Source organism: Grampus griseus (genome assembly GCF_964374135.1).
Source record: "Grampus griseus genome assembly, chromosome: 12".
NCBI lineage: Eukaryota > Metazoa > Chordata > Mammalia > Artiodactyla > Delphinidae > Grampus > Grampus griseus.
In genome coordinates, this window is record NC_139006.1 from 18,113,249 (window position 1) to 18,126,432 (window position 13,184).

The following is a 13,184-nucleotide window of genomic DNA, read 5'->3' on the forward strand; positions in this document are numbered from 1 at the left end:
AGTCACTTAATCCCTCTGAGCCTCAGTTTCCTCACCTGGAAAATGGGGAGAATGTAGTACCTGCCCTATTGGGCAGTTCTCAGGAATCAATGAGAAATTCCATGTAAGAAATGTAAAATAGTGTCTGGCACCTGGCAAGCAATGAAAGGGTAAGTTCTTATTCATTCAGCCAACTCCATCAATGTGCGTTTATTGAGCACTTGCTGTATACCAGGTATGATGCAAAACCCTGAGGGTGCCGAGATAAACAAGATTTAGCCCTTGCCCTCCAGAAGCTCAGAGGGAAGTCGGGGGGACCAGTGTAAACCCCGGGATGGGGTCCATTGTATGGTGGGGAGGCTCAGGCCCGGGGAAGGAAAGCGACTTGCTGGAATAGGTTCTGTGTCTGCTGCGCCTCCTTGGGGTCCCCTGAGGCTGGGGCCCCGCCCTGACGTCTCTTCTGCCTCGCTTCCCCACAGGCTCCAGGCAGCATGGTTTCCGCGGCGGCCCCCAGCCTCACGGCGTCTCTGCTGCTCCTCCTGCGGGTCCTGCCCACGGCGTCCTATTCCGTGTCCCTGCGGGCCACCTTCCTGGAGGACACGGCGGGCAGCGGGGAGGCCGAGGGCGCGTCGGCCTCCTCCCCGAGCCTCCCGCCGCCCCGGACCCCAGCCCTCAGCCTCACCTCGGTGGGGCCCCAGCTCACGCCCCTGGCGGGCCCCAAGCCCCCCACCAACTTCCTGGACGGCATCGTGGATTTCTTCCGCCAGTACGTGATGCTCATCGCCGTGGTGGGCTCCCTGGTGTTCCTACTGCTGTTCACCATCTGTGCCGCTCTTATCACCCGCCAGAAACACAAAGCCTCTGCCTACTACCCCTCATCTTTCCCTAAGAAGAAGTACGTGGACCAGAGTGACCGGGCCGGGGGCCCCCGGGCCTTCAGCGAGGTCCCCGACCGTGCCCCTGACGGCCGGCCCGACGAGGCCCGCGATTCCTCCCAGCAGCTCCAGGCTGACATCCTCGCCGCCACCCAGAACCTCAAGTCTCCCGCCAGGGCCGCCCTGGGCATGGGAGACGGAGCCAGGATGATGGAGGGCAAGTCGGAGGAAGAGGAGAAGGGCAGCCGGGAGGCGGACCAGGAAGCCCAGGGACACGGGGTCCCGGCAGAGAAACCAGAGGCGCCGCCAGAGGAGCCCTGCTCGGCGCAGGCGGATGGGGCTGTGGCAGCTGCTGAAGGTCAAGGGGAGCCAGAAGCAGCTCCCTCATTAGCCCTCGGAGCTGCGGGCCCAGCTGGTTCCCTCGAAAACCCCTGTGCTTGCGGCAGTGTCCCCCCCAGCATCTAACAGGCCTCTAGGGCTGCCGGCCCTGATTGTCGGACCCCTGGTGGTCACCTCCTTGGGCACAGAAAGGTCCTCGGCCCTTACCGTGCTCTGACACCCCCTACTCGGCCACTCCCCGCGGCAAATCCCGGCACGTCTGATCCTACTATAACAGGCAGAGATGCTGGTCTCTGTTCCACCCTCAGGAATCTCATCCACTTCGAGAACATTTGTCCCCGCAGCCCCAAGGCCTACATCCCAAAGTACAGCTCCTCTGGGGAGATGGAACTGAGGATGTGTCCCTGTCACAGCCACGTCCGCTGGGAAACTTATGTCTCAGGTCCCTTGTGACAATGCAAATGTCGCCGCTTTCCATCGAGGTAGGAAAGAGAAACAGGATAACTAGGAGGTTTGGAAGAGGTTGAACAGATGGGAGATGCAGAGGTGCCTGGGGTTGAAGCAGGGAGAGGTGCCGCAGAAGATCAGTCAGGAGGCTTCCGTGAGGGGTCCTGCACCGATCACGACAGGTTCCTAAGTGAGCATTTCCCGAACTGGGTTCCCTGGAAGAAAGATTTTGAGGTCCAGTGAATGAATTGAGGAAACATTGCTTCTCTGCTCTGCATACCCCCCTTGGAGCCCCCCAAGGCTCTGACAAGTCCCGCAGTAAAGGTGCCCATGGAATCTGATTTCGCTTAGCCTTTCCCAAAAAGCTTTTGGCCGCGGAGTACTTTTGTTTTTGTTTTACAGCTACAGAGTAAAATCCTGAAGAGAACACTCTGGAAGTTACAGCTCCAGGTGTGCTCCAGGGCGCCCCCTCCCCAGTTCCTGGTTGGTCCGGGGTGAAGGCTGTGGAGGTGGAGGCTCGGCCTCTCAGGGGCTGCCTCTCATCCTGCTACTGCTGTGGGCATGGGGCAAATTAATTGAACTTTCTTGCCAGGGCCCCAGAGCAACCTAGAAGTGGTGGGGGGCAGGGCTGTGTGTGAGGGGACCCCACTCTGGGGGAATCTGAGGGTATCAGGGAGGGTTTCCAACAGGCTGGAGCAGGGGAACCCTGACCCCCTGCCCTTCACACACACACACACACACACACACACACACACACACACACACACACACACACAAACACACACACACACACACACACACACACACACACACACACACACACCTGGCAGCCTGTGCCCATAGCATTCTTTAGTTTTCGACAAGGGAGCCTGAGCTCCGTCCTGATTTGGGGAGGCTCTGGGCGGGGGGGTTCCTCTTCCCCATCCCTCCGTCCCCCCTCCCCCCAACCTCTGCACAACTCTCCAGGTGCTAGGATATAACAAACTAGCACAATAAACCTTTATTCTGGCCTGAGCGTCACTGGTTTTCTTGGGGCGGTAGCGGGGGAGGAGTGAATCAGCTGGCAGGTGGGGAGCATTTCCCTGGGCTGTTCCATGGGGGTGGGGCAACGTTCTGGGGCCAGGGGCTGAATGGGCAGATTGGTGTGGGAAACGGAGGGCGGGATGGATGGCCCATGGGAACAGGGGCCGGAGCTTGTGCCCCATCAGCCCTGGGCTTGTGGCCACAGGGGCAAGTTCCACGCATGCCTCTGCTACTTACTGCGTCTGTAGGAGAGCCACCACCTCTCCGTTTCCCCCAAGGGGCAGTGGAGGGGCTTGGGGCTGAGGTTTCGGTTTCCCCTGACCCTGCAGAGCGGCTAAGGACTGGCCCGGGTGTTAGGGACAATGCCACACTCGCCGCACCCTTGGCCAGTGGTGCGTGGGGCTGGAGGCAGCCCTGGCTTGTGTCTCCTCGCCCACCAGCCTCCTCCCCGCCTTTGATGGCCATCCCTGCGGCCACTGCTCCCCCTCCGTGCTGGAGCTGCCAGCTGGAATCCAGATGCGGCTGGGCTGCGAGCACGTGCTGGATCCCTGGGGTGATGGGGGCAGGGAGGCCATCCTCCTGCAGCCCCTCTCCTCCGCCGACCCCACATCCATCCGGAGGGGGCCGGGGTTTGGGTTTCATAACACACAATGGCCACTGTCCTGCTCAGTAGGGAAGGGCCCTCCCTCTCTCAGCCCAGACAGGCTCCCGCCCAAGAATGTAGGGAGAATCGAAATACAGATACCGAATACCCGGATGCTGTGTGGCTGGGACCAAGTCACTCAACCTCTCTGGGTGGGACAGGCTCTCTCCTTCTTCCTGAACTCCTGCGGGGTCCTAAGCGCTGGGGTGTGGCTGGGAAGTGCATGAAGCTTCCTCATGACAGGCAAAACCCAGGTAAGACAGAAGCGGACTTTGGCGATCCCTGGGGAGCAGGCGGGGAGACATCTCCCAATCAGCAGCATCCTGGTCAGTGGCTCCCCATTGGTGCCCAGTGGGCCCTCCAGAGAATGTGGAGTGTGTGGCCTTAGCCACAGCCTGTGTCCCCAGGGACTGCTGGGGGGGATAAAGGAGGTGGTCTGAGCCCCAGTGCAGGGGTCAACCTCTCCCTCACCTCTGAGCGTTTACAGCTACTATTCCCTCTGCCTAAGACACCCTTCCACCCCCCTCCTTGCCTTGCTAACTCTCATCTTCTAGCTTCTGGCTTAGATGTCCCCTCCTCCTGGGAGTCCTCCTGGATGCCCCGCACCCAGCCTCTCTTCCACAGTCCCCTGCGCTCAAGGATGATAAAAATTGCTTACAATTAAGGGACATCTGTTATGTGCCACGCATTGCTCTAAACAGGGGACATCATTAACTCGTGGCAACCCTACGAGGTGGGCACTGTTATTATCCCCATGTCACAGATGGGGAAACTGAGGTCCAGAGAGGGGAAGTCAGTTGCCCAGGTCACACAGCCAAGATTCCCGGCCTGCAGTCTAATTCTGGAGTCTGAGTTCTCCGCTGGGCTCTACTGCTTTTCCGATGAATGAACGAGTGACAATGAAGGAAGTGCTTGGGGAGGGAACAGCAGGGCCCCACTACCACTGAGGCTTAGAGCCGCTCCGCTCTGCTCCCGCCTCTGATGGAGTTACCCAGGAGGGGCCGTTTATGCGCACACATCTGGCTGGCACCAAGCGGGGAGTGAGCCGCGGAGGGAGACCGTGGTGGGAGCGTGTGTGGCTAGGGCCAAGTGGGGGTGGGGGGTGGTGGGGGGGGAAGAATGGGGCTTAAGCGTGTGGGTGAGGGGTTCCAGTGTTCCCAGGTATCCGGGAGGCTGCCAGGGCACAACCAGGGCCCCACTTTCCCAGGGCTTGTAAAACCTCACGGCGGCCCCCAGCCTGAGAGTCTGTCCTGGGGCCAGGCCCGCTGCTGCCGTCGAGGGGGAGAGGGAGGGTGAGCAAACCCACCCCGAGACATGAACCCTAGCTCGTGTGGGAATGGGGCTCCTGGTGACGTGTGGTAGGGTTGGGGGTTGCTGAAGAGCCCTCTTTCCCATGTCCTGCGCTGCTCTGATCGCTCGACAGGCTGGGCATAATCTGGCTGAGGTCATGTCCGGGGTGTGGGCAGGAGGGGCAGAACCCACACTTCCCAGGCCGTTGTGTGCTGAGCACATCATCCTTAACTTCCTGGGGTGCTCAGAGTGGTTTGGGCTCTGGGGTGAGACCACTTGGGTCAATGCCAGCTCCACGCTTTCCTGGCTGTGTGACCTTGGGTGAATCACCTCACCTCTCTGGGCCTCTGTTTCCATGTGTGTAAAGAGAGGATGATCCTACCCCACCTGGCAGGGCTCTCCACCTGCACAGTGGGATTACCTGGGAGCTTTTAAAAATCCTGACTCCTGGACCCCACCCAGACCAATGAAATCATCGTGTCTGAGGGTGCGGCCAGGCAGTTGTCACAGGCAACATTCACAGTCCACGAGGAGAGGGGCCTGGGGGTCTGTCCACCACTGTCTCCCTAGCACTCAGCACGGTGCCTGGCACATAGCAAGTGCTCCGTGTGTGTGCGCATGTGTGTAAGGCTGAAGGAAGGCATCGTGCCCACACATCCATAACCACATTTAACCCTCCCCACACTCTACAGAGAGAGGAGTAATATCATTACCCCCATTTTACAGATGAGAAAACTGAGGCTCAGAGGATGTAGTGACTTGCCTGAGGTCACACAGCCGGGCATAGCTGGTGTTTGGACCCAGGTCTATGGCTCCTCAGCCTGGACTCTTCAGCACTGAAGCTCCTGCCTCTACTTTGTGGTCCAAAAGTAGAGCCCCTCTGCTGATGGTAGGGTGGGCACGTGCGTTTTGTATCCATTGCATTTCATCTTGGGTCCCCCTTCTTTGTTCCAACCCCACCCTGCCTCCCAGGGTGATGACAGTGACTGCCCAGTGCCTGTCTCTGTTTTCATTCATAGCCACTTGGAATCATCCAGTTTTCCTTCGTTGGGATTAATTAAAACTCTGGATTCCAAGGTGGCCCAGGAGCGAGTAGCAGGGTCCTAGATCTTTTGTTTTCCAACCATAATTCTTTAATGAGCACCTACTCTGTGCCAGGTATTGGGGAGAAACTGTTAACAAAACAGATCTGAGGCTATATTCTCGTGGAGGAGATGAAACTTCATAAAAGAATCATCAAGATGCAGCCACAATGATTAATAACAGGCAGAGCCTCCATTTAAAAATGGACAGTTATTCACTTCTGGCGCTTTACCCATATTACTTTTTACAGCTTTACCGAGGTATAATTGACACACTATAAAATGCACCTATTCAAGTGTACAGGTTGATAATTTTGACATATGTGTATAAAGCCATCACCACAATTAAGATAATGGACATATCCGTCACCCTTTGTAATCTCTCCTTACTGTTCCTCTGCATCCCCCACCCCAGTCCCCAGGCAACTATTGATCTGCTTCCTGTCACTATGAATCATTTTTATTTTCTGGAGTTTTGTATAAATGAACCATACAGTGCAGTGTGTACTCTTTTTTCTTTTCTTTTCTTTTTGGTCTGGCTTCTTTAACTCAGCATAAATATTTTGAGATTCATTCATGTTGTTGTATCTATCAATAGTTCCCTCTTTTTTATTGCTGAGTAGTATTCCCTTGTGTGAATGTATGAAAACTTATCTGTTCACCAGTTGATGGATGTTCGGGTGGTTTCCAGCTTTTGGCTATTACAAATAGGGCTATGAACTACTGATATTATTTTTATCTCTTCCTCCCAACCTTCTTAATGAGATGATGGTTAGTTCTCCCCATTTTACAGATGAAAAAAATGGAGACTCAGAGAGGTCAAGTAATTTATCCAAGGTCACACAGCCAGTAGTTGGAGCATAGAATCTTAAAGAGTGAGAATGTTTGAGCTACATGACTTTAGGGAACCGCTGAAGTTCAGAGAGCCTCAGACCAGCCCCTCATTTTATACTTGGGCATCTGAGGCTGGGTCTCGTCCAGAGCCGGGTGAGAATTTGGGGCTCCAGTGGGCAGTCTTGTGCTGTGTCTGGCTCTGCTCTGCCTTCTCCTGGCTCTTCATCTGGTTTGGGGGAAGGATCTGTCTGGAGTGGGATAGGGATTTGACATTTTTTCAGGAGGTTTTAATTTCAGGATTCCTCCGGCTGCTCAGAAATAGCAGGAAGGATTTGGTGCTGGCCCCAGGGCCCGGGAGGTCCCCCCGCAGCTGCTCCCCCTCCCCAGGCGGGTGCAGGGTTTATGGCGGCAGCTGCAAAGTATAAAATAGTCCTGCTCGTAAATCTGCTCTTGCCAGGGTCCCTGATGCCAGAGGCCTCTGCGATGCTCAGCATGGAGTCCCACCAGCCGCTGGCGACCTGCAGGGACACTGAGGGTGCCCTGGCGGGCCGGAGGGTCCAGGTTTAGGGTGTCTACCTGCGGCCTCTCCCTTAGGGTTTGGGGAGCCCGACTCAGCTGGAGGGGCTGGAGAGGGGAAAAGACTGGGGTTGCATACGGGGGATTGGAACAGCGACGGAAGGGGGAGGTAGTGGATACGGAAATAAGGAACCAGGAGACCCAATTAAGGGTCCTCCTAGCTGTGTGACTTGGGCATGTCACCTTTTTGAACTATGGGCTCCTCACTTGTAAAGCTGGGGCCACAGCCCTTGCCCTGTCTCCCCACAGTACTGTGAGGTTAATAGATGTGAATGCACTTTACAAGGTGCAGGGCAGGGTAGCCTGGTGGTTAGGGGTTCAGATGACCCGGGATGGAATCTCAACTCTGCCACCTCCCAGCTGTGTGACCTTGGGCAAGTCACTTAACCTCTCTGGGCCTGAGTTTCCTCATCTGTGAAACGGGACCTTGGAGGGTTGGTGGGAGTTGAGTTCATTCCCTTAAAGGGCTTAGAACAGGCCCCCACGAGTGCTCAGTGAATGTGAGCTTTTGTTAGCTGTAAACTGTGAAGTGCGGTGTCCCACGAAGAGAAAAGAGGGAAACTTCTGTGTCTAAAGGTCTGGCTGTTCTGCAAGTTACCTCTTCTTTCCAGGTCTAGGTTTAGAAGCTTCAGAATCAAGAGATCAGCGATTCTAGATGCTTGGATCTTTAGAGTCTAAACATCTATTCTTGGGGGGCGGGGCAGAGGGTCCTAGAAGGGTTGGTGAAATCTGAGCACTTCCAGCAGCCAGGGAAGTCCCGTGAACTCCACGGAGGGGGTGACGGACGTGGCCAGAGACAGACAGGCTGCTGTGGCCCTTTGGGTGGAGAAAAGTCACCCTCACCCTGTGGGCCCCTCTGCAGGGGTTTGGCGACCAGTGGGGGCTAGGGGTCATGCTGCAGCTGTTCCCCCTATCCCTCTGGGGTGCAGTGACCCCAGCCAGGGCTTGAACGTTGTCTGGCAGGCACGGCTGGAGGCGTGGCCGGCAACACGGGCTGGGGAGCCCAGGGACTGGGGCCCATCTGGGGCAGGCACTGGGGCTATTTCTAGGTTGGAAAGGGGAGGGGGACCCAGTGGGATTAATTGCCTGATGACCTGGAACACCTCTCCTCCCCTCTCTGCTGTGTTTCCCTCTATAAAACAAACCAAATGCTTAGACTGGCCAGAAACTCCTTCAGGCACCGTGGGGGAAGGGCAGAAGGTGTCTACATCTCCGAAAGGCTGGGGTTCGAATCCCAGCATTCATGTCCCACCTCCAGACTGCGTGACCTGGGGCAACTTCCGCCCTCTCTCGGAGCCTCAGTGTTTCCCTGTGAAACCACAGGTCCTGCCCTGCTGTGAGAATCAGATAAGAAAATGCTGCTTGAGCACGTGAGAGACCCCCTGAGCCCCCAAATCTCCCACCTGTGCCCTTCCTCAGGGTTTAAATCCCACCACGAGGGCCTGTTTCCATCACTGCTTCAGCATGCACTGTGTGGCAAGTGTGGCACTGAGCACTTCCTACACACTGTGTCTTCACAAAGCTGAGGGCGGTGTAGATATTATCCACCTTCTAGAGGGAGGCACGGAAGCTCAGACAGGCCAAGTGACTCGCCCAAGATCACGCAGCCAGAAAGACCCTGAGCCAGGCTTTGAACGTCCTGCGCTTGTCGTATCCCATAGGAAGTGCTCTAACCACAGCTCCACAAGGCCTACAAGCCTATTCATGAATGAATGAGTGCATGAATGCAGAATAATGGGGTTGGAGTAGGGGGCCCAAAGCCAATGTATCCAGACTTCCATGTGACCCCACAGCTCAGCGGGTGGCAGGGGCGTCACCACAGCTGCCGGGGGCTGCATCCACTGTGGTCTGCGAGGAGGAAAGGCAGGAAAGAGGGCTTTGACCACCGCTGGCAGCGGAGTCTGGCCCCTCCTGTTCACAAACTGCGCCTGCGCGCGCCTTGCGTGGGGCGGGCACTCCGGTGGGGGGAGGGTGGCACCCCAGCCCCTTGCGCCACCACCCAGCAGGCGGCCTGTCTCCCCTCACTACCGAGTGTGCTGAAGGGGTCTGCGAAGCCACGTGGCCCGGGAATGACCAAGGTAGTCTGTCGAACGCCAGCCAACGCTTTGCTCCCGCCCCAGACGCTGCATGGGGACGCCGCCGAGAGTCCACAGGGTCCAGGGTCAAGCTCACAGCCCTGAGCTCTCTGGAGGCGTGAACTTGGAGGTGGGGACCCAGGCAGGCACTGGCCCTGGGTCTGGAGCCCCGGGGTGGAGGTCTGGCTCTGCCCAGTCCCTGGCTGTGCCGCCTGAGGAAAGTTGCTCACCCTCTCTGGACCTCAGCTGCCTCTCCCACAAAGGGAAGAAGGAGGCTTGATCTGGATTAAAGATTCCACCCAGTGGCGGGCCTCGAACTCTGTTCCCGTGTGAGCCATTATTGTCAGCAGCTGGGGGAGGGGCTGCAGGACGCCATTTTTCCGGAAGTAAAAAGAATCACTCAATTCTTGGACGAGAAGATCTTGGAAGAACCTGGCTTTTTTACCCTCTCGAATCCATCCCCAGGGAGATCAACCTCCCCCCACGTTAAGAGACCCCTGGACGAGTTCTCCCAGTTCCTTGACGGTCTCTCCAGCATCTGAGCAAACCCTCAGTCTCAGGAAGCCCTTTTCCATCTAAGGTAAGTCGAGCCGGTTGGGCCCGAGGGCCGATTTCCCTGCAGCCTGGCCCGTAGCACGAGCTCTGGCTGGAAGGACCGGGCCAGCCACTGGGGAGCCAGTTAGAGACACTTCTGAATTTTTCCCCTGGCCTCTCACAAGAGAAGAACACCTCATCTTTGTACGGATCTGATCTCCGCACTGTCTGGTTTTGAGTAGACTGCGGGGAGAGAGAGGGGGGCCTTTTGGAGGGTCGTACTGCAACGTCTACCAAGGTTGTCTGTGTCCTGGTCCTTTGCCCCAGAGATTCTCTTCTGGAATCTGCCTACAGAAATACCTGTGTGTGGGCCCTGAGATGGGATGTTGGTGCCAGCGTTGTTTAGAATAAGTGACGAAAAGGGAAACCCCTTATGTGCCCATTGCTGCGGGAGGCTTAAGGAGATGGTAGTCCTGTTGAGTGGGAGGATATTCAGAGAGGATTTGCTTCTGGGGAAAGGGTCTGGACATAAAACCTATCGTCAACATTTCCCAGTTTGCTTTTCACATAAATGATTTCATGTGAAAAATCACTACGAAGTCGGTTTGATCAGCTTCCTTGAACCAACGAGGGAGCGTCCCTGCGCAGTAAATTGTTGACGGATGCGGTACCCCAGGGGCGAAGGGACTTGTCACACAGCGGGTGAGTTGGGAGAGGGCTTAGGTCCTGGGTCTGGCCTGGCAGCTCATCCTCCTTGCGGTTCTATCTTACGTTAGGGGAAAGGGCGGCCCTGGCGTAGGGGACTCACACCTGGGAGTCACCTGTTTGAAGTGTGAGCCCAGACTTCTGCTACCCGGGCTCCAGGTATCCCTAGAACAGAGCCAGTTCAGGGTGCCTCTGGGTCAGGTGTCGGGCAGAGTGGGACCTGGGCGAGCTGGAGAACAGGGATCACAGGCAGCAGAGCTGGACGGCCCTTGAGTCGTCACATGGTTCCCAGGCCATCCTGCACGTGGGTGTCTTTGCAGACGCCAGGTCCTACTGGGGGGCTTGCCGAGGCAAAGGGTACCAGCATTGCGTTTTCAGAGTTGTTGCCAAAAGACTTTTCCAAGATGCGTCACCAATTTCCATCCCTGTCTTGGTCTAAGTGTGGTTCCGTTTCCCCATACCCTTGACGACACTGTGAGTTTCCAGTCAAAGAGATGAGAAGTGGTATTCCATTGTTGTTTTCGTTACGGTTCTCTGATTACAGGTAAGAGAGGAGCTTTTAACCTCACGGAGTTCCTCTCCTATGAATTACCTGTTTCTCTCCTTAGTTTCCACGTGTATTGGTGGGGTACCCACTGATTTTCAGCTTTTTGAGCTGCAGAATCCTGTGTTTGAACAAACTCTTCCCAGGAATCCTAAGTTAAATGAAAGCAGAGCTGCATCCTGGAAGGGGGGGTTGAGATACCCAGAGGGCACCTGTTTGCCCCCTTTTCCGCCTCTGCAGGGGCCCCTAGGGCTCAGTGGAGCAGAGTTTGCAAACAATTGGTATAGTCCTACCACTCCAGCTACAAATGGGGAAACAGACCCCAAGCCACCCAGAAAGGTAACGGCCAAGTCTGGTCTCCAGCGCAGATCACCTGACTCTGTCAGTGTTCATTCAAGAACGATCTCTAGGTAGATGATCCAGCCATGAGTGACAGTTTCCTCACTTCCTGTCTATGCCCTTCACTTGTTTTTTGTGTGATGCTGGTGGTAGATGTGGAGATGATGGCGGTGGGGATGGAGTGGTGGAGGTGATGGTGATAAGGTGGTCATGATGTTGGTGGGCGTGGGTGGAGATGGCGGTGGTGGAGGTGGCGGAGGTGCTGGTGGAGGTGATGGCGGTGGGGATGGAGTGGTGGAGGTGATGGTGATAAGGTGGTCACGATGTTGGTGGGCGTGGATGGAGATGTCGGTGGTGGAGGTGGCGGAGATGCTGGTGGAGGTGATGGTGGAGGTGGTGGAGGTGATAGTGGAGGTGGCGGAGGTGATGGTGGAGGTGATGGTGGTGGTGAACATCCTTGCCTTGTCCCTGTCTTCATGGGAGTGCTTCCAAAGTTTTCCCGTGAGCATGATGTTTGCTGTAGTTTTCTGGTAAATGTCCTCTTTTCAAGTTAGGGAAATTCCTTTCTATTCTTAGATTGCCAGGATTTTTGAGTTGCAGATGGGTATTGAAGTTTATCAAATGCTTTCCAGTCTCTACAAAGATGAGACAGTTCTTTTCTCTCACCGTGGGGCACTGGATGGAGACACCCCTGGGACAATCTGGGTGAACTGATTTTGCCTCAAGCCCGGAACCTCGCTCTCCCTCGTCCACTTTCCCTGTCCCTTCTTTCTCTCTCCCTAAACACAGACACTTTTCCAGGCCCGAGGAGCCTGACGGTAGAGGAGGGTGAGGCATCAGAATAGAAATGATCTCCCCGTGCTGGGTCAGCGCTTTCCGCCTGCCTGACTTCTGCTGCCGTTTCCTGTGCTAATCCCAGGGGGGACCAGCCCCCCTCCCCATCTGGTTCCAGACATAGCTCGAGACATTCTGAGGGTGCATTAAAATGCTGGTGGCAGACAGACAGGGGAGGATCTTGAAGCCCCGCATTCCTCTCTGGGGTGCCGGAGGAGGGGTGGGTGCGGGGCGGGTGTGTGGTGAGGCAGGAATTTGTCTTGGTTGGGGGCGGGGTTGGTCCGGGGTGTGGGGAGAAGGGCTGGGTTGCTAGGCAAAAGCGGCAGAGATGAATCATGTTCTGGCGTGAGCTGGTTATGGGCTAAAATGAGAAGTTATCCAAGGATGTGGAATCTTTTTGTTTGAGCTGGAAGGGAATATGGAGGCATTGGGTTCAGCCCCCTGGTTTTGCAGACAGAGGAACCGCAGATACAGAGAGGGAGAAAGGTTTGCCCAGAGAGTAAGGAACGGGCGTCTTGCCTCCTAGCTTTTTCCAGGGACTGTGGCCAGAATAAGGCTTTGGCACCAACTCCTGTATTGTACGCAGTTACCGTTCTAGGCATCCGAGATTTCATGAATCCTCAGGCATGCTTTCCCTGAGGAGGAGAAATCCAGAGCGATATGCTCTGGGACGGCTGTGAACAGTGTGATGCCAGGGTGGGTGGGGGAGGCCTGTCTGGGGAGGTGGCATTTGAAGTGAGACCTGGATGCAGGCGGCAGCCCTGGGAAGCTCTGGGAAGAGGGCTGCAGGCAGAGGGACCAGCCAGTGCAAAGGCCCTGCGGTGGGAATGAGTTTGGTGAGTTTGAGGGACAGCAGGGAGGCCAGTGGGCTGAGGGAGGCAAAAGCGGGGACAGGCAGGGCCTTGGAGGCCAGAGAGAGGCTTGATGGGAAGCTGTTGCCTGACATTAATCAGGGGGCGAGATCCCCCTCGTGATTCCTTCTCCTGCCCTGTGTTGCCTGCTAAGGGCCTGTCCTGTGGATTAATGAGCATTTAATAAGCACCTACTGTGTGCCCGGCTGTCCTG

At 56.1% G+C, this 13,184-nt stretch overlaps 1 protein-coding gene across 1 annotated transcript; it reads left to right on the forward strand.

Moving 5' to 3' along the window:
• Nucleotides 1–470: 470 nt before the first annotated feature.
• Nucleotides 471–2,649, forward strand: TMEM119 (transmembrane protein 119; the record flags this gene model as incomplete). Its single annotated transcript, XM_082667194.1, has 1 exon — nucleotides 471–2,649. One exon carries the CDS (start codon nucleotides 471–473, stop codon nucleotides 1,317–1,319), a length of 849 nt encoding a protein of 282 aa, XP_082523320.1. The 3' UTR covers nucleotides 1,320–2,649.
• Between the last annotated feature and the right edge of the window lie 10,535 nt (nucleotides 2,650–13,184).